Source organism: Planococcus citri, chromosome 4, assembly GCF_950023065.1.
Source record: "Planococcus citri chromosome 4, ihPlaCitr1.1, whole genome shotgun sequence".
Lineage (NCBI taxonomy): Eukaryota > Metazoa > Arthropoda > Insecta > Hemiptera > Pseudococcidae > Planococcus > Planococcus citri.
Genome location: NC_088680.1, coordinates 66,098,094 through 66,125,977, shown reverse-complemented (window position 1 = coordinate 66,125,977; position 27,884 = coordinate 66,098,094). Strand labels below are relative to the sequence as shown.

Sequence of the window (27,884 nt, the reverse complement as noted above, 5' to 3'; positions counted from 1 at the left end):
CGGAAACTTTTGTTTTTCTTCGTTTTTCATTTAGGAATGGAAAATTGATCGTAATAAATAAATTTAGAATTATTCGTGGGAGTGCGAAATGTATGTTCATGCTTTTATATCATTAAAATAATATCTTTTGAAGGCGGTTTGAGGAGTAAAATTCTTGTATTTCTGTTATCAGTACGTACTGCAGAAGTGCAGATTCCGTAGAATAAACTTAAAATGAACCTATAGAATGAATGAGTAAGCGTTAAATTGCTATCGTTTGTAATCCAACGTTTTAATATTCAATATGAACAAATTGAAATTCACATCATCGAGTACGTATCAAGATGGAAATCTTGAATATCACGAAAAGATACCCATGATATTCCCACAGGTACCTATTTTCCAAATTCTATCAGTAATAATTACGTATCTAAAGATGCAATCATCAATTATCGTCATCTTGAATTGAATCGGAAAACCATCTTTATAGATAAATAAAATCGTTCACACCTGTGCAGAACAATTACAGATAAGTAATTAGGTATAGTTTGATTTTTCAAAAAGAAGTGATAATGAGGGAGTTTCGGATGCACGAGAATATATTACCTAGTTAACGATCAAAACGAAGAGTCGAAAATCTGCGCAATGCAAATGTTTCACATTTCGAAATCTGAATTCGTTTTTTGAAACAATGGTGATAACTGCTTTAAAGAAGAGCAGAAGATGAGAAGAAGTTAGATAAGTATGTCACAAATTTTGATTTTCCAATTCTTTTAGAGAAAATAATATAGTCTTATTATTGGAAGAAGAAAATGTTTTCATTGCTTTCCTACCTTTCGGCGTTCATATTTATTTCAAAACAGATACGTTAAAATAATCTATAGTAGAAGATGGTGAAAGCTCGAGTTCAACGAATTCAATCTAACATATTCGAATTTCAATTTCCGAATGTTTCGTCGAACTCGAAATATATCATTTGATTTATTGATTTTGATTCTTTGTCAATTTTGAAAAAGTAAACTAATTAGACTGGGCGAAACGATAGTGAAAGCTTCGATATAAGTGATTCATGATTCAAAAAATTAAACTCTAGCTGTTTCACTTTTGATGTGATAAGTTCATTTTTCAAACAACGTTATAATATTTGAAAAATTTGAAGAAGAATAAAAATAATGTTCGAAGTAAGAATTATTTTTCTATTTCAATACACCGAAACGCGTCTCAAATTCAACAACTACATAGATGGACTCGTAAATTAAATTTATTTGAATGATCAACACGGTATAGCTTTAATACAAATACGAGGTATAATAGGTTTTCCTATAGACCTAATGGTAAGCTAAGATAAGCCATAAGATACCTATTGCGTACTCCAAGGATATACAATCATTATAAAAGAAAAAGAAATCAACTTCAATAATAAATTAATAAATGGAAAAGGTAATGAGTAGAAATCACAAATTAAAATGAATGAATAAAAATACATAAATAGAAGATAAATAAACAAACAAACATACAAATAAATTACTCTTTCATCTATTTAGTACGAATAAAATAGATAAATATTACGATGTCGATTTTATACAGACGCGGATTCGAAATTAGTTTTTTTTAACGATGAGTTTTAATACAATAAAATATTTAAAAAATGTATACGAATGCAGCATTTTTCTGAAATTAATTTATGATAAAGTGAAAACATTAAATGAAAAAACAGAAGCTGTTTTTTTGATTGGTAGGTTTTTCTCCATATTCCGAGAATTGGAAGATTTCGTCAAAGGATGAGTGAAAGAAGAAAACAGAACGCAAATTTTGAACAGATCCGCGCTTGTATGCAATTCTTAAGCGTCATTTTTATGATTTTCATTTAAAAATAAAATACCTACAAAGTAAGTAGGCATCTCTACCTTATAAAACGTGGTAACATCGTTCGTGTTAAATTTGTACATTTATAATAAATAATACTTAAATTTATCGGCAGAATCATATAAATTATTACAAGTAGGTACCTTTCTATAATCCACCATTCCGAAGATATTCTCAAGTATTAGCCAAGACCAAAATCATCGTTACAAATATATACAAAAATTTATCAATTTTCGATACAGAAGTGGCCGTATTCTCATTCGATAACCCTTGTTGATTAGGTTCATCGACCAGCATGTTATTAACGGTGGTAATTTTTTGAGTAGATGATAAAGGCCAAGAAGATTCTGTCTGCAAAGAGCCGGAAACTTTCCACGATACAGGATCGGTAGATGGATCCCAGCTCATACCTCTGCTGTAACCGGTTCGAGTCCTTTCTACATTCTCAGCTGATTGACTTTCTGGACTCGTAGCTGTCCAAGTTTGAGTTAGCCAGTTGTATTTCTTCATTGTTGTACCTATTATAGGACGACATTAAATGATCATACGTAGGCAATACTAAAAAGAAATGAGATGTTTTAATGAGACGATTATTATACTAACGTCTTTCTTCTGCCGACCATAAAGGACTATTTTCTTGAGATACTCGAACTGTAGGTTCTGTTCGGGATGTGATACGATTACTACTACCAGAATAGAAATCTGCACCAGGACAATCTATATGATCAGGTCTGAAACAAGTTTGAACGAAAGAGCATGAAACGAATGAACAATTCACCTCTCTAAAGCAAACATTGAAGTGATATTTTGAGAATATAGTTACTTGTAAGATGAGCACTGATCTTTCAAGAATCCCATAGCTTTGTCTAGGATTTGTTTCGCGAAAGGAAATGCATCTCTATCACAAGTTCGTTTAGTTTGATCGAGTAAACATTCTCGAAATCTAAAATGCGAACTAGGCGCATATGAAAGGAAAGAAAGTATTACTTTCTGAACACCGTTGGAACGAATAAAGGAATTTGAAAAAAGTTATAGATAGAAAAGAATTTACCAACAAAGTGCTGGAGTTGCCGGTTCTCCTGATACTTGGCTAACGAGATATCTGTAATGGCGACCGCAGTGAGAATCATCGATTAATATCATTCTCATACACGGTGCATGTTTCAAGTATTCTGCAACAGATTAGAAAAATATAATTAAAAACAAAACCAATATCGTACTATTAACATTAAAACCTCGTCGTAATATTATTACGAACGAAAAAAAGGCACTCGAGATATGCAACGATAACAAATCTTACGTAGTCATATTTGCCTAATCTGATAGATTGCAGGAGTAATATTTTTGTTTTCTAATTATACCTACATATAATTTTAGAAACATTATTTTTAATTTTTTGATATTGATTAAATGTTGATAACAATTAGTAATTGAGGTTCTTAACGATGTTTTAAAGAGTCCAACGAAAAGAACACGAAAGCTATCAATTGCATAATAATATTTTAACGATGTAACTGATCCAGAAGAGGCACTGTACTGTCAATTTAACGCATTAAATATTTAAACAGTCCATTCAATCTCATCATACGTCCTCATTCCATCGAAAAACTGACGTTGACGATGAATTAAAAACGACACTCTACAATTTATAAACAGAAATCATTTCTAAATTAATTGCGAATGATCGCGAATACAACGGTAAACTATAATTTGACAAAAATATTGCTTTCAATAGATAGCTGATGACCATCCGTTTATTCGAATAAACGACACGATTCATTCGATTTGAATAATATAAATAAATGATAAATTCGTTTATAGCACACAATGTTGATAATATCATTATACTCGTGGATAAAAATTTCTACTACGAGTACTTATATGGGTCAAACTTCACTTCGATGAACGTAATAAAGATTTAGAATTTCAGAAGGTAAACCAAACCTAAAGGTCTTCCATGTCTCATGCCATTTTTTTCAATCGAATTCGTTTACTTTCAATCAAGTTATTAAGCATGTTTACCGTACAAGTCTATAAAATGAACGGATATTTCTACGTAAAAGTCCTTGAAACGAATTTTTTCCAACACAAGTGGGCAGTTACCCATCGCCGCAAAGGAACGTATACTTAATTGACAATTGTTCATCGTAATAGTTGAAAAAAGTATTTTTAAGTATTCATTTACCATATTGATTTTCAATTTGACCGAGAAATAATGGGAAAAGTTTTTAATTTCAAGCTGAAATCGGTGATAAGTATTTATGAATATTTAAAGCAAATGGTGTAGACAACCTTTACCTACTTTGAACGATATGAATAAATGATGATCAACCAGTAGGTATATATTAGAGCAAGTTGCTAAGGGTTTTCGCTTTAATTTTATATCAAATAAAAAGTTGGAATTTTTCAAAAGAAATCGTCTAATTTGGTTAAGGCTTTTTTAGTCCTTCGACAAAATCGATACATATTACGAATAAGCTAATAATTATTTGGATATATTTTTTTAATTCGTAGATGAAAAGGAAGAAACAGTTGCACAAACCTTGTTGGTAATCAGCAGAGGTACACATTTGATGTACCAAATCTACTGGACTTTCCACAGCTTTGTTGAATTCTTTGCGTTTATTCTCAGTAAAACATAGATCTGTGTATCGCTTTACGCAATCTACGAACTCTTGCCATTTTCTAAAATGAAAAAAATTTCAGTTTCTCCAATGATGGACTGAGTAAGTTGAAATATAAAGATGAAGAGTGATAAAGAAGGAGTATTTTACCTGCAAACGTGTTCGATATCTTTTAAATTATCTGGGTAAATGAGTTCTGCTTCCCTGAGCAAAGGATCAGCTAACATGACGCATCTTTTATAGTCTTCTTTTCCACATTGACCGAGACACACACCTGAAAAAAAAATACATTTTAGATAGGTTGTTAAGTCATGCGTCAACAGGTGATGAAATCGTAAGTAATAAGTAAATTGACTAGGTTCATTTTCATTTGATTCGATTGCATATTTTTATTGCATGCATGGTTACTAAAGGAGTCTTGCACGAATTTGCAAAATAATACTCATCTACCAGCTACCTGTACCGTTCATTTTTTTTTTTTTTTTTTTAGAAAAGAATTTTAACCTTGGTATGCAAATACAGAAGATATCTAAATATGTAATCTTTAATATACACGTTGAAGCCTATACCTGGCTGACTATACTTAACTACACCAACATATTCTTAGAAAAAAAAACGACGATCGATAGTTTTAAAGCCACCGGTAGCCGGTACTCACACCAAGGGTTGAATATGTAAGTACTTTTCAAAATACACTTGACTTAGCTGTCAGGTCTCGCGTTGCTAGAAGGGGAGGCAACAAAATAAGAAATAAAGGGTGCACTGCACTCTAACTACCTATCATTAATCATATCCGCACGTGAACTTGTTTTACTACAATTAATAATTCACGAATATACGAATATGTACTATATTTCATATTAAGTATTATTATATTATGCACGTAGTAGGTACTTAATATTACGTCTTAAAACAATGACCTATCCTGCAATTGGTCAACTCTTCAAGGCTCAAACTATACGAAGGTACCGGTGGAATTTTCAAGCATAGTACATACCTAAGTGTAAATACTCAAGTTCAAACTTTTTATTATGCCACCCGGAAACAATGGTCATTTGTTTAAGGGTAGGTGTAGGTGGATTAGGCAGTACTGAACATGATGCAATGCATTTTGGGGTTTTTTGCTTTGAGTTCAATAACCCTACAGTCTAACATAAAGTAAGCGATGAAGGTCAAAGCCTCGTGCATTGATGATTGAATGAAAAGATGATTATCTTTGGGTCGAAAGAGAGTGACGGATGATAGGAATTAATCAATGTGATACGTGATGATGTGATTATTTTATTTTTTTAAAACTCCTTCAAGAAAATGTAGAAAATCTTTTTCCAGTTTTTTTTTTTTTTTTTTTTTTAATTTTTTAATACTGTTGAATAAAGCAAATTAAGGAGAAAGAAGGGAGCTAGGTGAACTTTTCATCAGGATTTTTTGCATGCTTTTATTATGTATAAAGGTAGAAATTTTCCCTTGCACAACTTACTTGCTATTGACAAAACGAAGTACAGCAATAAAACTAATTTTTGAAGCATTCTATCTTTTCCTTCATGTATAGCTGCAAACAAACAAAATAAAAAGACATGTAATATAAAGTACGATAAACAATATTTAATATTCATATTACAGTAACTCTACCTATCAATATCTACCCACAACTAATTTTTCTATTAAAAATAGTCAATTTTTAACAAGAATATAGTAATCTATAGTACGAGTACTAGACAGTAATTTTGAAGAAGTGAGATCTGACTTCTGAGGAACGGTGGTCAAACCGATCAAGAAGAGTGTTTAGTATAAACTTGGAGAAAAAAAAGTTCAAAAAGTCACTTCTCAAGTTTGGAATAATGGAATGGAATGGTAATGGCAAAAAAATGATTTTTCATCTATTTTAATGAAAAGATAGGTTTTTTGAATATTCTTGACAAAAGTGGAACTGTTTACATTATTTTGTAGAATAAACAAAAAGAGGAAGATACTTCACAATTTTAAAGAAAAGATAGATTTTTTTAAAAATTTTAAAAGAAACATTTTTTTGTAATTTTGAGGGGAAAAACAAAATATTAAGTAATACTTTTTACAGTTTCATAAAAAAAAAAAGGCTTCATCACAATTTTTTGAAGAAAAATACAGGATTTTTTGGTTAATTTTTATAAAAAACTGATTTCATTTTACAATTTTGACAAAGCAAACAGATTTTTTGCAACAGAAATGCAAAAGGTTGTTAAAATTGTTGTCAAAAAATATGAATTTTCGGCAATTTTGACGAAAAAAATTCTTTTGGTTGCTATTTTCAACTTTGACAAAAAAATGGGTCCTATTTTTACAGTAACTTATACTGATTTTACTTGTGAAATTATGTTAGATTTTTGAAAACTTGGAAGAAAATCGATCGCATTTTTTGAAAATTTAAGAAAAAACTTCATTGATTTCCTGACATGATGTCAGACTTTTGAAAAGTGGAACATTACTAATCCTCAACAACAAGTCGACTTGGAATTTAGAGTCAGCCAATCTTAAAATATTTAGTCAGCCATAAAACAACAAATTAAAAAAAAAAAACAAAAAAAAACTTGAAAAAAGTGCCCATAAATTCTTGACATTTATTACGTTAAACTTTTAAAAACTTTGAAAAAATGACCAACTTTTAAAATAGATTTTTAGTTTAGGTATCAAGTCTGATTTTTAAGAACTTGAAAAAAAAAACAGTGAATAGGCTAATCTTACAACAAACTATCAAAAATGATTTTTTGACATTTTGTCAGATTTTTCTTTTTATTCGAAATTCAAAACTTTCAGTTAAAGGAGAGACCAGAAAAACATCTATGATTTGAAAATTTCCCAGAAAAGGGAGTCTTTACACCCATTTTTTTACAATTTGGACCAAAAAATTTCAACCAAAAACAAGTTTTTCTGTAATTTGTTTAAAAACCCAACTTGCTGAAAATTCTGGTGAAAAAACAGGCATTTTTTGCAATTTTGACGTATAAATACGAGCAAATGTTTTTACGTCAAAAAGCGAGATTTTTTGGAAATTTTGGCAAACACAAGACTGTTTTAAAATTAAAAAAAAAAAAAACTATTTTAGCAATTTTAACAAAAATTGGTCCTTTTTACAGTATTTGAGTATTTACAAAAAAGTAGGACTTTTTGGAATTGGTTTGGCAAATAAGTAGGCCTAATCTTTCTTGATTATTTTTATATAGACTCTGCAAATTCGACTAAAAAGAAGATTTTTTCTACAACGTTTGGCAAAAAACGACGACTTTTTGGGAATTTAGGTAACAAAGAACGAATCATATTGATAATCCTAACTAATACAAACAGCTTGATAACATTTCATCACTTTTTGGTAATTTTCAGTAATTTTTGAGTCTTTTTACACCATTCTGATGAGTTTTCAACACTTTTTCGTATGTTTTAGACTTTTGAGCAACCTCTCATTGAAATATCAACTGCTTTTGTAAATATTCAGCGATTTCAATGTTTGATTTGGTGTTTTTTAGCATCGTTTCAGCGCAGTTTCAACCTTTTTTTCGTGCATTTTAAAAAAATGTTACTAAAATTTTCTATTTTTTTTTTTTGCAATTTTCAGTGATTATTTTTTGGGGTATTTTTACAGCACTTTGGAAAGTTTTCGACATTTTTGTATGCATTTTAGGGTAAATACTTTGTAGTCAGGGGAGCCCACTTGAGGATAAATTGCACCCCCCCACCCGTCGATCCTCCGGGACAACTTTTTTCTTAAAGGGGGAGCCCTAAGGAACATTTCTAGCCCTTGTACTCAAAAACAAAGTGGCCCTACTTACAAAATGGCGGCCATTTTGATTGACAGGTTAGCCGAAGTCTCAGATTTTGCGTTCCAACATAGGACTTGCACAAAATTTTTCAAACTGTACAAAGGTAGATCGAAAGATCAAGCAAAAATTTATCACCTGTCAAAATTTCAAGTGCTAAAGTGCGTTTTTCGATTTTTGATGAATTTTTGAAAATCAAATTTAGGCCAAAAATGAGGGAAAAAATCAAAATTTTACCAAATTGACCAAGAAAGCTGAAATTAGGGATACACCCTATTTTCGACATGCCAAATCGATTGGAAACTGTTTCAAACCGTTTTGAGCAGTTCTGGAGCTTCTAGCAGATTTTTGAAACTCGAAATTCCCATAAAATTTTACCAAAATGGAGTTGGAAAGCTGAAATTTATTCTGCAAACTAATTTCAATACGCTACGAAGTCAACTGCAGGGGGAGTTCAAGTCGTTTTGCAGCCTCCGGCGACTTTTTCAAAATTCCTGGAGCCTCCAGTAGATTTTTGAAACTATAAATTTCCTAAAAATTTCATCAAACGGAGATGGAAAGTCAAAATTCATTCTGCAAATTAATTTTAATAAGCTACGAAGTCGTCTGCTGGTGGATTTCAAGTCGTTTTGGAGCCTCCAGCCACTTTTTGAGAGGTCGTATGCTGTTTTTCGGAAAATTGAAATTTTCAAAAAGTAGCTGGAAGCTTCAAAACCATTTAAAAACCATTTGAAACCACCATGTAGTCGACTTCATATCGTATTGAAATTAGTTTGCGAAGTAAATTTCAGCTTGCCAACTCCATTTGGTAAAATGTTGCGGGAATTTCAAATTTCAAAAATCTACTGGAGGCTCCAGTAATTTTTAAAAAGTCGCTGGAGGCTCCAAAATGATTTGAACCCACCTGAAGTCGTCTTCAGAGAGTGTTAAAATTGGGGGGTAGAGTAAATGTTCGTTTTCCATCTCCATTTGATAAAATTTTGTGAAAATTTATAGTTTCAAAAATCTACTGGAGGCTCCAGGAATTTTGAAAAAGTCGCCGGAGGCTCCAAAACGACTTGAACTCCCCCTGCAGTTGATTTCGTAGCGTATTGAAATTAGTTTGCAGAATAAATTTCAGCTTTCCAACTCCATTTTGGTAAAATTTTGTGGGAATTTCGAGTTTCAAAAATCTGCTGGAAGCTCCAGAACTGCTCAAAACGATTTGAAACAGTTTCCAATCGATTTGGCATGTCGGAAATAGGGTGTATCCCTAATTTCAGCTTTCTTGGTCAATTTGGTAAAATTTTGATTTTTTTCCTCATTTTTGGCCTAAATTTGATTTTCAAAAATTCACCAAAAATCGAAAAACGCACTTTAGCACTTGAAATTTTGACAGGTGATAAATTTTTGCTTGATCTTTCGATCTACCTTCGTACAGTTTGAAAAATTTTGTTGAAGTCCTATGTTGGAACGCAAAATCTGAGACTTCGGCTGACCTGTCAATCAAAATGGCCGCCATTTTGTAAGTAGGGCCACTTTTTTTTAGTACAAGGGCTACCCGGAGGATTGACCGGGGGGGGTGCAATTTATCCTTAAGTGGGCTCCCCGACTATCACTGAATTTTCGTTTTCATTTTTTGGAAATTTTCTGTAAATAATTTTAATTGATTTTTTTTTTAGTGTTTTCAGATATTTAATATTAAACGGGTTTCAACAAGTTTTCATAAATTTCGGACAGCTTTTATTGAAATTTTAGCAGTTTTTGGTAATTTTCAGTGATTTTAATTTTTAACGTTGTTTTCTTGAGTCTTTCTAGTGATTCTTAGTGACATTTAATGTTTTGTTTTTTTTTTGATAATTTTTAGCTCATTTTGATACGTAGGTAGGTACGTTCTTGACACGCTAAAGTTTTTGAAAATAATCAAATTTAATTTGATGTTGTTTTTTTTGTCAAATTTGAGGCTTTTCTGAAATTTGATTTGGTGTTCTCTTTCAATTATTTGTTTTGACGATACTTAGGCTAATCAAAAACGTTGTACTTATGCAATCATTAAAAGGGCTACATCAAAAAACTGACAAAACTGTCTCGATAAAACTAATAGTCCAGTGGCAAACTGTAAGTAAGCGGCAAATCATGATAAAGCTATGAAATTTGGTATGATGAACAAGGACACCAAAAGGAAATTTTTGAGCCCGGGAGCCCATCGCCAAGTCCCATAGGAAGGGAAGGAGGGTGATTTGGGGGGGTGGGTTCAACCCCCATTTTTCAAAATGGGGCTATCGGCGCGATATTGGTATCAATTCCATATGACTGAACCCTGCTGAGTTCGAAAATACCATTACTTTCAAAATCTGAGGAAGAGGCATGCCTCAAATTTGAGATTTTCTGAGTAAAGTTTTTGCATTTTTCTCAGAAAGACCCCAAAATTACAGTTTTTTAACCCTAGACGACACGCTGACCTTCCATCGGCATTTTTATGGTCATTTTCGGATTCTACAGGTCAATTACAATGCGAATCGACCATCAATACTTTCGCATACCTCTACCGCGAGTGCACAGAGGGGTCAAAAGGGGTTAAAAATTGACAGTTTTTCGGCATTTTCTTACAAAAATCACGGTTTTTGAACTGTGCACCGGATATAATTGGCGGAAGAAGGTTCTAATGGTGATTTTTGAATTCTACAGATCAAATACTATCGAATAAGGCTCAGAGCCACTTTTTACACCCCTCCAGGGAGGGAAGAGAGGGGGTCAAATTTGACTCTCATCTTGCTTAATATGTTGAATTAATTTTAGAAATGTCATTAATATAAGTATACATTTACTTACCATCGTGATAATAATATTTGTATCGATGTTTTTCGTACCGCCGAACCCAAATTTTCAATTATTTTTTTGATTCCAGCCACGGGGGGGCACCATATGAGGGGTGGGTCCATTTTTCACGAAAAATCGACATGTATATCAAAATGTAGGTTTTTGAGGGCGCTGATTTCAAAAATGCTATTGATTTTTTATTTGGTTTCGAGCCAAGGAAGATTCTGAACAAGCACCTTCAAAAACTTACCATAAAGATCTACCCTGTCTTACATTGTTTTATGATAGTCGGCACCTTACAAAGAAATATAAAATTTATTTTCAACAGTTTTACAAAAAATAAAAGAAAAAACGACTAAACAGGGTGACTTCCAAAATTTAATTTTCAAAAATAGCGAAGATGGAAAGTATTGAAAAAAAGATTTAATTTGCCAAAGACATTACTTTTTAATTTACAAAAGGGCCATTCCACGTCAATTTTTTTGAAATTTTTCGAGTGGAAAGACCTTTCGAAGGGATGACCAATGGCGCAAATCGCAACTCTCTGGCCTTTTTTTAAAGGCTACTTAGGGGTGTCAAAGTTTTCAGTGAACAATATCATCCATTTCAGTAGTGGATTAATCGATAACCGCGTCCCGATAGTTAAAAAATTAAGATTGCACTTTGTCGTAACGCGATTTTTTGATTTGAATAGTGAATAAAAGTTTTGACTGGTGAAGTTGACCCATTTGACCACTATTTTTACGTATTCGTTGAAAAAGTTGAAAACCCCCCTTCACTCCATGAAATAAACTCATCCCAAAAAAATAAAATTCTGAGTGAATTGAAAAAATAAACGAATTTTAATTTCTTGCTATGAGTGTGATTTTTATCAATTTTTTCACGGAATACGTAGAAATAGAGGTCAAATAGGTCAACTTCACCAGTCGAGACTTTTTTTTATGCTTCAAATCAAAAAATCGCATTTTTCACAAACTTTCAATTTTTTTAAATCGACTTACGACATAATGCCATCCCAATTACTTAATATGTTCGCTCTCGAAAACCTACATTTTGATATACAAGTCGATTTTTTGTGAAAAATTTCATCCCCCACCCCTTGAACGCAGTATCATCCCCTTGGCTTGGACCCAAATGAAAAATCGATAGCATTTTTAAAATCAGCGTCCTCCAAAACTTACATTTTGATATACAAGTCGATTTTTTGTGAAAAATTTCATCCCCACCCCTTGAACGCAGTATCATCCCCTTGGGTTGCACCAAAATGAAAAATCGATAGCATTTTTGAAATCAGCGCCCTCAAAAACCTACATTTTGATATACATGTCGATTTTTCGTGAAAAATGGACCCACCCCTCATATGGTGCCCCCCCCCGTGGCTGGAATCAAAAAAATAATTGAAAATTTGGGTTCGGCGGTACGAAAAACATCGATACAAATATTATTATCACGATGGTAAGTAAATGAAGAGTGATATTCCAAAACTCGCTTTGTCCATTTTTATCAAAGTTGGGTTTTCAGCAGTACCTGGTAGATGAAGTATTAACTCACATTCCTACATCATCAACCTACCAAAATGAGGTGTTAAACTCACCTAAATAGCCAATTCACTAAAAATTAAAAAAAAAAAAAATGTTCCAAAACGCGCTTTGTCCATTTTTATTGAAATTTTTTCAGCAGTATTTAGTGGATGAAGTGTATACCTACACTCCTACATCATAAATCCACCCAAATAAAGTGCTAAACTCGCCTAAAAAGCCAATTTACCCGTTTAAAGGAAAACTGTTTTTCCTCTTTCCTGAAAAGTTGTGAAAATGGACAAAGCGAGTTTTGGAATATCACTCTTCAAATGTATACTTATATTAATGACATTTCTAAAATTAATTCAACATATTAAGCAAGATGAGAGTCAAATTTGACCCCCTCTCTTCCCTCCCTGGAGGGGTGTAAAAAGTGGCTCTGAGCCTTATTCGATAGTATTTGATCTGTAGAATTCGAAAATCACCATTAGAACCTTCTTCCGCCAATTATATCCGGTGCACAGTTCAAAAACCGTGATTTTTGTAAGAAAATGCCGAAAAACTGTCAATTTTTAACCCCTTTTGACCCCTCTGTGCACTCGCGGTAGAGGTATGCGAAAGTATTGATGGTCGATTCGCATTGTAATTGACCTGTAGAATCCGAAAATGACCATAAAAATGCCGATGGAAGGTCAGCGTGTCGTCTAGGGTTAAAAAACTGTAATTTTGGGGTATTTCTGAGAAAAATGCAAAAACTTTACTCAGAAAATCTCAAATTTGAGGCATGCCTCTTCCTCAGATTTTGAAAGTAATGGTATTTTCGAACTCAGCAGGGTTCAGTCATATGGAATTGATACCAATATCGCGCCGATAGCCCCATTTTGAAAAATGGGGGTTGAACCCACCCCCCCAAATCACCCTCCTTCCCTTCCTATGGGACTTGGCGATGGGCTCCCGGGCTCAAAAATTTCCTTTTGGTGTCCTTGTTCATCATACCAAATTTCATAGCGTTATCATGATTTGCCGCTTATTGCTTAAAATATACATTTTGCCACTGGACTATATGTGAATTATGAATCAAGTATTATTTAGTGAGATTTACGTATTTGGAATTTTTGGGGGGAAAAATGAATAAATAAAACAAAAGAACGAAATCTGCAAATATTGCGTTTTCTTATCTAGACTATGAGCTATTTTTTATTATAGGTAGTACGTATTGACAGAATTTGCTGATTAACAGATGAAAGGTTGGCGGATGTTTTTCATATCGACCATATGGTGATCGTGTCCATTTTATATACCGTATTACCTCTAATTCTTATTTCAAATCTAAAGCATTTTTGAAGAAGTTAATCGTGAATAGTGTTCGTTATGATTTTAATTCATTTATAATAGGTACAGTAATTTCACTTTCGATATTTATCAACGCAGAATAGTGTTAATATCTAACCGACAGTATCCACTTTGTCGAAGATTTATTGATTTAAGGTAAGTGTACTATTACCAACAAAGGACGATTTTAGAATGGCTATATTTCTCTATAATTCAGCTTATTACGAATCAATCTTCAAATAATCTCGAATTATTTCACAATTTATCAAACTTTCCAGCAGGCTAAATTCTACTTGTGAGGTATGAGTTCTGTTACCCCAGTGGCAAAGAGCGAAAAAATGCCCATAAACCGCAACGTACTCGAGAACCTGACGCCGAAAAAGATCAGTTTCAGATGGATCATTGACCAATATTCGGTTATCGCGGAAAACCAGGAACTGAAATCACCTACGTTTATAGCTGTTGGAGATGGTTTCAAGTGGCATTTAGAACACCATGTCCGCGAACCTCAAGGGTAAATGATTTTTTATCTATCAACTAAATATTTTCACTGGACAAATTCTTCATCTCCGTAGCTACAAAATTTTCTCAAAATGAGGATTTCCACTGAATTTGATCAGAATTCTATGATAGATATTTTTTTTTCACGATAAAACTACCTATTATTCGATGGTTCAGATTATTTGATATTCGAAAAAATTTCATTTTTAATTTCAGTCTGCTGCCCAAAAGTGTTTTTCTCGACTTGGTTGCTGATTCCGTTGACGATATTAGAAAGTACGGTCCTATACGTGGAAATGTTGAATTTTCTGTCAAGACGCCTGCGCCTGATGGTAGTACGTACGAGTATGTCAGAAACCATGACATCAGACTTGATTACAATGAAGGGATTACAAAATGTGTTTTGCCCATTTTTGCGTTGTTCAGTCATGTGAAGCAATACGCTGTTGAAGACGAACTGACGATTTTTTGCAAGCTTGAGTACGTTAAAAAAACTGATTTTGTTTTCACCTCAGGCTCAACGGGTATTATTGTTCTTGATACGTGAAATATATCTACTTGTATGATGGCGTGTATTTTGTCCCTTCAATTTTCAAGATAGGCAACTTTTGTTTATCTTACATTTTTTTTTTTAAATATCCAAATCTGAAATTTGTACTACCACTTCCCGGACACCTTGTATAGTATCTGCAATGACTGTAGTGTAGTTGAACTATCTATCTGAACCGTTATCGCTTTCGCTTCAGTCAACATCGTGCTTAATGCGAGTCGCATGACTAAAAATATTTTCTTCGCTAGCGAGGCAATGGCGATTAAATGTATAAGACACGAGCCCCAAATGCAACATAGCTGGGTAAATATACTCGTACAAATAAATCAAAGAACCTATCTGGCCCGCGTTTGAATTTTCCACAATCAAAGTGACAGGCTAAATATTTAACAAAATAGGTGGTTCGTTACTTGTACAATTTTTAAGCGAATGTAAGCTTCGAAAGCAAGATTCTGACCAAGATAAAGCGTTATCGTCGCGTCGCTCGACGCTTTGTATAATAAAGAAGCAAAAGCAGGGAGGTATTGTACCTTATACAGTATACACTCGTTAAATGAATGAAAAAGTTAAAAGTCGAATCGCACGCGAAGTTTTCTCTATATCGCGGTATACCTATACTTATATAAGTGTAGTCGTCTAGATATCCTTACGATTTAAAATTACGTGCTGACCCAAATTACACTTTGGCCTGATTTCCACTCATATCGCATCAGCTTAGGAGGGTAGGTATATAAGTCTTGGGCATCAGAATTTCTCCGTCCATAAGTGGAGCTGGAAGTATATAAGGCTAGGTCTATAGGCATAAGCTGCGTGTGCTTTACTGGTTGCGTAATCTAATGATGATTTATCGAAGAATTTGCCACAAATAGGTATCAGGGTGAGTTGTTGATTCGAGTATTTTTAGCTTCGATGGAAAATTTTCAATGAGGGGGAGATGAAGGTGACCCATTTGCAGTAGTTACTCCGAAATAATGTAATCGTACTCGAAGATCTGCTAAATTCGGGTCGTGCCGTGACATTGAACTGAAAATTCCTCGAATACATTTCGAAAATTGCGTTTGAAAGTGATTGAATTCAGTAAGGTAACAAGATTTCTCGTTTCAAAGAAAACACTCAACTCATCCATGAATTGATTTTTTTGGTCAAAATTTTCAGACAGTTTATTTTTAGACGCATTTTGTGTATTTATAAGTAGCTAATTTTCCACAAATTTTTCGAAACTTTTGCATTAGTTTTACACATTTTTCTCAATTTTTTTTTTGCGAATTTTCAATCATTTTTATAGGTACCTATTTTATTGATTTTTTTTAGTTTGTTCATATATTGTGGAATCATTGGAGGAATTTCCTGTTGAATTTGCGTAATTTTCTGACCAATAATAGAAACTTTCTTCAATATTCTGTGCTTTAATTTCAAAAACAGCTTTTCATGAGTTTTCCCCTGTTTTCTTGACGAATTGTGAATCCTTGACTTTTTCAAATTTATTTGAAGATTATTCGTTCGCGAACGATCCGTTTAGATGCAAAACAATGACCACGAATAAATTATTCAAAATTAATTCGAGCTCATTTGTTTGCGAATCATTCATTCAAGAACAATGAATCATTCGATAACAATTGAATCAGTTCGAAAACTAATCAGAATCAGATACGTCAACACAAACCGAAACATTCTTCAATTTAATAATACGTAGTACCAATAAAAGTTTTAAATGATTCGTTCGCGAACGATTTTTCACTTCTGAACAAATCGTTCGCGAACGAATTGATCTTTTGAAAACGCAAACATCATTATTCACATAAAATGGACAATGGTATGATGAAATTATTGAAATTTGACAGTTTCAATAAAAACTGGACTCAATTCGTTCACGAATGATTAGCTCGGAATCGATAGATTATTCGAGAAACATCGCTAATTTACTCTTAAATCAAGTACAGTGAAAATGGACGTAGCTAAATCTGACTTTTTCAAAACCATCAATATTCAATAAGAATATTGAAGATGACTCGCTTTGCGAACTCGAGTTGCTCTTGTTCAGAAACGAGGAATCATTTGAGATTGAGAACGACTGAATCACTTGGAATATTAAACCATATAATACCTACAGGACAAAAAAACTGAGCATTATTCAATTTATCAAAATTCAAAATTGAAAATATCAACGAAACTTGCGAATGATTCGTTCGCGAACGATTTGCACCTGAGAGAAAAATCGTTCACGAACGAATGAATCACTGAAAAGTCATATTAGAATCACGCAGATATGAATGAATGACGTAATATAAAACTTCGACAGTTTCAATTTCAAACTGTTCAATCTGAGCCTAATTCGTTCGCGAACGATCTGCTCAAAATTGATGAATCATTCGAGAACGATTGAATCACTTGTGAATCGAATCAGATGTTATTACAAATTCAAAAAAACAAACACGAAACGTTATTCAATCTATCAATGAAAATTGTAAATGGCTCGTTCACGAACAATTTCTCTTCCACGAGCGAATCGTTCGCGAACGAGTGAATTACTGAAGACTCAAATTACGTAATAGATACCTAAAATGACACAACGAAACTTATTTGACAGCTTCAACATACTCTATCATCAAAAACTAGACTCAATTCGCTCGCGAACGATTTGCTCAGAATCCAAAAAATCATTCGAGAACGACTGAATCATCACTAAACCAATTCCGGTGAAAAATAATGTAGCAAAATTTCACTTTTTCGAGTTTTTCAAATCCATAGTTAGATCAGTATTGAAGATGATTCGTTCGCGAACGATTTGCTCAGAATTCAACATATCATTCGAGAACGACTGAATCACCACTAAACAAACTCCGGTGAAAAATAAAGCAGAAAAATTTTACTTTTTCAAATCGATTGATTAGTATCTATTGAAGATGATGCATTCGCGAACGATTCAATCAAAGGTGAAAAATTGATCGCGAACGATTTATTCAGAGAAGAAAAATCGTTGTGAACGAATGAATCAATGAAAATTCAAATTAGTAAGGTGCACCGGGGCAAGTCAGAATGATTTTTCGCAATTTCAACTTTGACCAGCTGTTACTCCCCTTCTAATGAACCAATATGGATCAAATTTATTATGTAGGTTCCCATAAGGGTTCTTAACCTATGGTAAAAATTTGAGCGCGATTGACACAGTAGCTTTCGCTCAGTGAAATAAAATATAAACTGTCCTGACTTACCCCAATTGGGGGAAGTCAGAACAGGCTAAACTTTGCAGAGGCGTAGATCACAAACCGAGCGTCCTAGAAAAATTGCATAGAAACAAAATTGTAGAGAATTTAATTCTCTTTGAGATCACTCTCATCAGATTTTCACTAGGACGCACGGTTTGTCCGCTATATGCGAAAAACTAGGAAATAGAAAGTCTGTATTTTAGACCAAATTCAAAATAAGTTCAAAACAACAACAAAATACAATTGAACCAAATACATCTAAAATGAAACTGAATCGCGAAAATTTTTATGCCGTGATGAAGTAGGGGTAGTACCCTCAAGGCACCTTTAGTGGCACTTCGCCAGATATAAACCTCTAGGCGCTAGAGCAAGTTTTCTAACTTACCCCGAATTCCAACTTCCCCCAGTGCACCTTAGTTATGAATTAAAAATTGAAAATTCGGCCATTTTAATTGAAGGGCTAATTGTGAAAGTCGCCTTAGTCATTTTTTTGTACACACAACTTTAAACATTTTTTTTTCATATTTCATCAATTTTAAAGGGAAAATAATGAGTATTGTAATGTAATGTATTCTGGAATAGTTGAAGATGTTTTTTAAATACTTGACCATAAAGTTTTTACATTACCGTTGAAATAGGACAACAACGTTTTCATTGATTTGTATAAAAATCACTCCTGACTAAGGCGACTTTCACAATTAGCCCTTCAATTCTATCACCAAAAACTAGACTCAATTCGTTCACGAACAAATTTGCTCAGAATCCAAAAAATCATTCGAGAACGACTGAATCACTACTGAACCAACTCCAGTGAAAAATAATGTAGCAAAATTTGACTTTTTCAAATCCATTGATTAGAACTGAACATGATTCGTTCGCGAACGATTCGATTAGAGAAGAAAAATCCGTTGCGAACGAATGAATCGCCGAAAATTCAAATCCGGTATGATGAAATATGACTTTTCAACGTTTTGGTGACTTCTGGTGACTTCTTGTGACTTCTGGTGAATCAGTCACCAAGATTCACCAGATGTCACCAGGTTCACAAAATCGCTCAAATAAGGCCACTTCTTTCACCAAAAAGTCACCAGGGTATGCAATTTGATTTTTCAACGTTCTGGTGAATTCTGGTGACTTCTGATGAATCAGTCACCAAAATTCACCAGAAGTCACTAGGTTTACAAAATCGCTCAAATAAGACCTCTTCTGTCACCAAAAAGTCACCAGGGTTTGAAATATGACTATTCAACGTTCTGGTGAATTCTGGTGAATCGTGGTGACTGATTCACCAGACCAGAAGTCACCAGAAGCCACCAGGTTTACAAAATCGCTCAAATAAGACCACATCTGTCACCAAAAAGTCACCAGGGTTTGAAATATTACTTTTCAACGTTCTGGTGAATTCTGGTGACTTTGGTGAATCATTCGCCCAAAATTCAAAAGAAGTCACTAGGTTTACAAAATCGCTCAACTAAAAAGACCACTTCTTTCACCAAAAAATCACCAGGGTATGAAATATGACTATTCAACGTTCTGGTGAATTCTGGTGAATCGTGGTGACTGTTTCACTAGACCAGAAGTCACCAGAAGCCACCAGGTTTACAAAATCGCTCAAATAAGACCACATCTGTCACCAAAAAGTCACCAGGGTTTGAAATATTACTTTTCAACGTTCTGGTGAATTCTGGTGACTTTGGTGAATCAGTCACCAAGATTCACCAGAAGTCACCTGGTTTACAAAATCGCTCAAATAAGACCACTTCTTTCACCAAAAAGTCACCAGGGTATGAAATATGACTATTCAACGTTCTGGTGAATTCTGGTGAACCGTGGTGACTGATTCACTAGACCAGAAGTCACCAGAAGCCACCAGGTTTACAAAATCGCTCAAATAAGACCACATCTGTCACCAAAAAGTCACCAGGGTTTGAAATATTACTTTTCAACGTTCTGGTGAAATCTGGTGACTTTGGTGAATCAGTCACCAAGATTCACCAGAAGTCACCTGGTTTACAAAATCGCTCAAATAAGACCACTTCTTTCACCAAAAAATCACCAGGGTATGAAATATGACTATTCAACGTTCTGGTGAATTCTGGTGAATCGTGGTGACTGATTCACCAGACCAGAAGTCACCAGAAGCCACCAGGTTTACAAAATCGCTCAAATAAGACCACATCTGTCACCAAAAAGTCACCAGGGTTTGAAATATGTATTACTTTTCAACGTTCTGGTGAATTCTGGTGACTTTGGTGAAACAGTCACCAAGATTCACCAGAAGTCACCTGGTTTACAAAATCGCTCAAATAAGACCCCACTTCTTTCACCAAAAAGTCACCAGGGAATGAAATATGACTTTTCAACGTTCTGGTGAATTCTGGTGAATCATTCACCAAAATTCACAAGAAGTCACTAGGTTTACCAAATCGCTCAAATAAGACCACTTCTTTCACCAAAAAGTCACCAGGGTATGAAATATGACTTTTCAACGTTCTGGTGAATTCTGGTGAATCTTGGTGACTGATTCACCAAAATTCACCAAAATTCACCAGAATTCACCTGGTTTACAAAATCGCTCAAATAAGACCACTTCTTTCACCAAAAAGTCACCAGGGTATGAAATATGACTATTCAACGTTCTGGTGAATTCTGGTGACTTCTGGTGAATCATTCACCAAAATTCACCAGAAGTCACTATGGTTTACAAAATCACTCAAATAAGGCCACTTCTTTCAGCAAAAAGTCACCAGGTTATGAAATATGAGTTTTCAACGTTCTGGTGAATTCTGGTGACTTCTGGTGAATCATTCACCAAAATTCACCAGAAGTCACTATGGTTTACAAAATCGCTCAAATAAGGCCACTTCTTTCACCAAAAAGTCACCAGGGTATGAATTTAACATGTTGACAATTCGGTAGTTTTAATTCTATTGCTATCATCAAATATTGGTCTCAATTCGTTCGCGAACGATTTGCTCAGAGAATCACTACTTAACCAAATCCAGAGAATAAGAACCACGAACGTGACAAATTTTAAATTTTTCAAATCCATTGATGAGAAGAATCGAGGATATATCGTTCGCGAAGCGATAAGCATTCGAGACCGACTGAATCACTTGGAAATTAAATTAGATCTGCGATGAGACAATACGAAAATGCTCTTTAATCTACCAGAAAGTTGAAAAACTGGAAATGCTTTTAAATTTTTAATCAAGATTTTTTGATAATTTTGATTTTTAAAAAAACCTTATTTTTTTGCAATTTTGACAACAAAAAAGACGGAATAACAAAAAAGCGAAATTTTTGGAAAATTTTTCAACAAAAAAAAGTTTTTTCCGCAAAACTTTCGCAAAAAGGGGACCTTTTTACAATAAATTTTGATGAAAATGGACCCGTAAATTCGAAAATTCTGTGCATTTACAACATGGAATTCAGGGAAAGTGGATTTAGGAAATTGATCATTCGGAATAATGGCAAATTAAGGTTTTTTCATTTGGGAAAACATATTCGTCACTGTCAGAACATCCGCGGGAATCAATTCTGATGAAATTTCATCATTTAACTTTCAACTGTTGTTTGATTACATAATTATTGTGGCATTCTTATAATTTTCACCGATAATTATGATTCAAATTTTAATAATTTGTTTACAATTTCAAGCATTTTTTTTCAATATTTTATAAAACTTTTCTTAATAATATTCTACCAATTTTTGATTAAATTTTGGAATTTTATCAAATTTTTGAACCATTTCAACGTCAATTTTATTCGTTTCAAAGCACTGAAGGTTGGTCGAAATTATTGCATGACTTTAATAAACTTTTTAAAACTTTTGATGATCGATTATTTTCATTTCAAGCAAGATTTTTTATGACGAGTAAAAATATCAAAATTTTCCAAAACTTTTCTGATTTTCCCAAAACAGCAAAAAAGGACTGGAAACCAATTAAAATTCAAATCTACTTTTTCACTATATTACCCTGGCTTGTGAAATTTTATTCATTCGATCAGGCACCCGAATGTGTAACAAGGTCAATTTCAGAATGAACCCTGCAGCCTCATACCAAATCTCTCTTCTCATTCAAGGTTTGCATGATCGCGGATTTGAGGATCGTTAATCCCCAGATTGACTTCACCACGCTCAAGTTATATGATGAACCAATCTCCAAACACTGTACAGCCAGAGTATTAAATATCTATATTTGAAACTCGGTAAAACAGCCCGAGAGCCTTTCCATGCTTTCACCGGAACTTCGGATAAATGCCATATCGAACGAATCGATGATAATTTTCCAAACATTTATTAATGCAATTCATTCAGTTAGATATAAGCTTACACTGCAGGAGAGACAGATACCTGCAGATATTGGCAATGCGATCGAAACGGTTCAAAATTCCAATAGGAATAGGTAGGTAGGTAGGTAGGTGGTATATAAGTCAAGCAATAGGTACAGGTACTGCAGGTAAGCTACAAAATGTCACACTAATAAATAATGCAAACGCAATAAGTGGTGCATGAATGACGTGATTCTTTCGGCGATAGGTATAACGCTTCGAGTGTGGACACCTATAATTAGTATTTAGATAGGTTTACTCATTAACGTCATTGATTAATCTGTAGATTAATTGGAAAAATCCTCGATGGAGCATTGGAGCGAGGGAACGAGGGATAGATGAGAGAGTAATTCGATCGTTAGCTGTACGTAGACCAAGACCTGTACCATGTGTGAATAATTATTACCTTTATGTGATTGTCGGTTCCCAAAACAGGAGTCAATGACTTGTGCTTTGATTATGGATGAAGATTGCGAAATGATAGTCGAAGCTGTCAAGGATAATTACACAGTGAATGGGGATGGGGATGGGGATGGGGAAAGGGGAGGAAAACACAAGTAAAAACTCTCCTCTATTTTTTTTTTTAAATTCTGATCAGTTTGACTTTTATCGAAGCACACAATGCACGATGTGTGAGGTGCCAGGGGATAATATTGACCCTACAGGTGCATCTACATAAACACACAGAAGCCCATGACAGACAAAATGGCACTTTTCAGCAACCCACACGCTGGAAATTCCCCCTCATACATATGTACATAATGTATGCAAGTAAAACCAAATCATATCGCGTTAAAAAAGTGACGAAGTGCGAATGAAAAAACAAACACACGTCACACACTTGATTTTCAACGTAGGTACGAGTATATTATAGGCATAGTCCATATAGGATTTTTATTCGATGAGGGGGAAAATATAACGACGAGTTAATGCGAATGTAACGTGTAAGTTTTATTTTGCCGCCTATTAAAAAGTTGTTGGTCTTTTACCTTTTAGATGCGACTGATATGGATTGAAATAAGCGCCGGTGCCGGTAATACATACGTATGTAAATGTACTTGGTATAGACAGAGCTATATAGGTATAGGTGCGTAATGATGGCATGAAAAATAAAATACCATATATACGATGGATGGTACAGGTATAAGCTTATATGTACGTGGTTTTTGATGCATAATTGAGCAACCGTGACTGGCGGATTTCCGATTTCTACAGTTCCGTGTGTCTACCATTTCCTCTTTTCAATAAACAAACATTCCCCAATCAGGGAATTTTTCAGTGAAACGACATTATCAAATAAGTCTCGTACGGATACTTTTTGCGCATGTTAACGAGATGGAATTAAAATTAAAATAGAGGCCGCAGGGCTACCCATCTATGATAGGAATGTAGGTAGAGGTACCTATATACGTTTGCAAATCACCATGAACGAGGCCAGATGCACACGTAGGTACATCTCTGGCTCTCATCTTTGTGAGTACACAGAGTACATGTACCTGTAATGAACATTATCTCTGAACATAGTACTGGTTATTAGGTGCCTAGAATTAGAGGACCTGGACCTACTACTACCATACACAAATCTATAGCCTTCCTACTTTTGTCAGCATATCGAATGCCATCACTGGCAATTTGATACTGGAAAACGATTCGAGGTCTGCTAGTAATAGCTGGTGTTTGGCTCCAGGTCAAATAAATAAATATAGGTAAACATCATTTTTAAGTACAGAAATGAATCAAAGGGAAATTGAAGGAGATGAGAAAATGGAAACTGCCAAAAACTGTGAATCCGAAGTCATTAACCTGAACATCTTTATTCAATCTAGTGCATTGCATCCTTGGGAAAGCGGTAAGTATAGAAAGAAATCGTGTAATGTATCTAGAGGTACAGAAATTTGTCCTCTTCCATCTCCCCCCCCCCCTCTCATAAGGGAGAAATCCCAATCAGTACAATAAACGTTGAACAGGACAGAGGGGAATAGAAAGAGGACTCCAAAATACACCAGAATTGAGAAAACTTCAAAGACTGAAATTCGCTTTTCGATTTTTGACGAATTATTCAAAATTCAAACCTGGTCCATTTATCATGAAAAAAATCAAAATTTTATCAAATTGACGTGAAAGGCGGAAAATGGGAATTTAATTTGTAGCCTATTTTGTATCCGACCTCTCGAGTCGATGGGTGTTGGATTCGAACCGTTCTGGAGCATCCAGCGGATTTTGGATTCTCCAGTATTTGAATATTTTTGTAAATAATGTGAGAAGGATTTAGCATCTTTGTGACCCTTTCGATCGATTTAAGCAAATATTTTCAGCATATTTTTGTGTTGGTTCTAATCCAAAATTTTCTCCAGCTATTTTTCAAAATAAAAAAAAAAAAAAAAAAAAAAAAAAATGAAAAATTCATAGATTGTCCTAAAAATTATCAATCAATTCGCGAAGTCGAAACCGAATTTCAGCTTTCTATACCAAATTTTGATTTTTATTGTGAGGAATGAGCCAAATTTTTAAATTTTAAAATTCGCCAAAAAACCGAAAAATGAATTTCAGCACTTGAAATTTTTGTTAGTGCAGAAGTCAAGGATACTTAATTTTTTTTTCAAAAAAAAAAAAAAAAAAAAAAAGGAAAAAAGAGAGAGATTTAAGTAACTAAAAATATTACATAACACGAGAAAAACATTCAAATGTAGAAGAAATTAAAAAACAAAAACGAAGCAAAACATTCCAATTTACATCTACAAAATATAAACTCTATTGAGACTGAATTATTGATAATTTTGGCTAAAAAAAAGAAGGTGATACCTACATTTTCGCAGTTTTTGCCAAAAAAGTAAAACTGTTTTCGTAATTTTTTAGTAAAAAAACAAGATTTTCAAATTTTTGAAAAAAATCAGGTTTGAACAATTTTAGCAAAGTGCAAATTAATAGCTTTTTGGGAAATTTCTAGCAAAAAAACAAGACTTTGCAACTTTTGGAAAACAGTGCGAAATTTTGATTATTTTCTGCAAAAAAGAAATAATTTTCTGACATTTTGTTTGTGGCGAAAAAGCCAATGAAAAAGAAGACTGGAATTGTGTATTTTGGCTATTTTGCCAAAAGACTAAACTTCTCTTCATTTTTGGAAGATGCGAGATTATAACAATTTCGGCAGAACACAGTTCAGCAGCTGAGATTCATTTTTCGATTTTTGGTGAATTTTTTAAAATTTCAAAGGTGCCCCATCCTAATTCATGAAAAAAAATCAATATTAATCAAATTAACATAAGAAGCTGGAATTCGATTCGTGCCATCGTGCTTTTTTTCGACTTAGCGAATCGATTGATGATGGTTTCGAACCGGTCTTGAACCTTCAGCATGTTTTTGAACGATCTATGAATTTTTCACAAAAATGAAAAGCAATACTTTTTTGTAATTTTTAGAAATTTTCAGCAGAAAAGAGAGACTTTTAGGCAATTGTTGGAAAAGAAACAAGACTTTCACAATACCTAATCTTATAAGCAAAAAAACGAACTTTTCAAGTAAAAACTTGAGTAGAAATCAGAGAAATAAAATTGAAGAGAAAAATATTTCTAGCCCCTTCAATTTCAAAGTTAGGAAAAATTCATAATGACAAAATTTATTTATTTTCCAAAGTACTATTCAATCTCAAATTCAAAAATACTTTTTTTTTTGAATTTTTTCTTTCAAAGTATTTCCGGCACATTCAAAATTCAATGTTTAGGCGAAAATCCATAATGACAAAATTTGTTCATTTCCAAAGTACTGCCCATTCCCAAGGTCAAAAATACATTTTTCTCAATTTTTTTCAAAGTTCGGTTGCCCCTTGAATTTTAAAGATATGCAACTCTTGTCCATCTAACATCTTTTTTTCAAGTCGTACTCGGTTATAAGTATCCAAATCTGAAGTTTGTACCACCACCACCACCACCTGGACACCCTGTATAGTAATCTCACGAAACCATTCCTCACCAGTCTACTTGTTCATTGAAACATTTATTTGATTAGAAAACAAAGAGTCTGCTCGTTGAAAAAGTCAAAATTTAAGCCGAGAAGTACGAAATACTTTGAGAAATCTGTCCTAAAATCACAAAAAATTGATAAACTTTTCAAAATTAAGTTGTTGAATTAAAAAGTGGAATAATATTCGGTTTTTCAGTTGGATCATTTCATCATTTACTAATTTTGTCCAGAAAAGAACAAGACAGACAGATTAGTGCCGGGGGGGGGGGGGGGGGAAGCGCAAGACTCAAAAATTGAGAAGAAAGAAGATCGAACAAAACAGTCAAAGAAATTTCAATTTGCGAATTCCTGGCTACAAGTCTGGTTGGCGAAGATGAGAATTTTCATCAGATGGTATAATGTAAAAATGTGTCAAAAATAGGCATCGAGATGATTTCAAAAAAAAATTTGAAGATATTTTTTTTCGAAATTTTTTGTCATCATAAAAATTTATATTTTTTCAATCTATTATTCTTTATGCAGATTGATAGAAAAGTGAAAAAAAAGGAAAAAGAAAAACTACACCAAAGAGACTGTCTTTATATCTAATTAGATTTAGATATAAAATTCGGTTTATTAATTATTAGGTACTGTTGAACTTGCCAATTGTTTAATCATATTTTCTTAAGCAAGTAAAATCTTCGAACAATTTCATTCAATCACCAAAAAATAAATCCACGTACCTAGTAGGCAACCACTTTATCACTTTTTTATCTGAGTTTGAGTTCAAAAAAAAAAAATTTTCGACCTTAATATGATTGTGAATTGAAAATTCACAAATTCAAAAATTACACGTACCTACTCCTACTCATCAATATCTAATTTAAATTTTAAATAGACGTAATTTAATATAAAGCAATATTTACCTAAAGTAGTTATTATTATTACTAACGAAACATTTCACTCACCAAAATATCATAATTTTCGTGTTATACCGCACTTCGTTAATGGAAAAAAATTCGTAAAAAAGCACCATTCGCGTATTTAATTTCGTTTATATTCACTTCACAGTCGCTAGAATATTGCAATGCAGCGAACGCCAACGGTTAACGCAACCTTACGAACAGAAGTATTCTGCGTGAATACGCATGCCATTTGGAAATGTGACCATTCGAATCACTGGAGGAAAATTCAAACGCCAGCGATGGGTAATACCATACCGTCGTCATTCTTCGTGCATTCGGCAATTCGGCGTTTTCATTTCAATCGTTCTGTAAAGAAAATCATCGTATAGGTATTATTGAATCAGTAGGATCAGTACTTGCGACTTTTCATATCACAGATTGGTACTATGTAGGAAAATTTTCATTACCTGCTTGATGGAATATTATTTCAGTCTTCCAAACACATTATGCGAGTAGTGGACTCAAAGTTTAAAACATAAA

At 33.6% G+C, this 27,884-nt stretch overlaps 1 protein-coding gene across 1 annotated transcript; it reads right to left on the bottom strand.

Annotated features, from left to right (window-relative positions):
• Positions 1–1,222: 1,222 nt before the first annotated feature.
• On the bottom strand, positions 1,223–27,884 carry LOC135842608 (uncharacterized). The gene is made up of 9 exons (XM_065360154.1): positions 27,812–27,884; positions 27,408–27,710; positions 5,947–6,018; positions 4,620–4,743; positions 4,388–4,530; positions 2,897–3,017; positions 2,669–2,800; positions 2,449–2,576; positions 1,223–2,363 (listed from the first exon to the last, which is right to left on the bottom strand). The coding sequence occupies exons 3-9, from the start codon at positions 5,993–5,995 to the stop codon at positions 2,020–2,022; spliced, it is 1,041 nt and encodes a 346-aa protein (XP_065216226.1). The 5' UTR covers positions 5,996–6,018; positions 27,408–27,710; positions 27,812–27,884; the 3' UTR covers positions 1,223–2,019.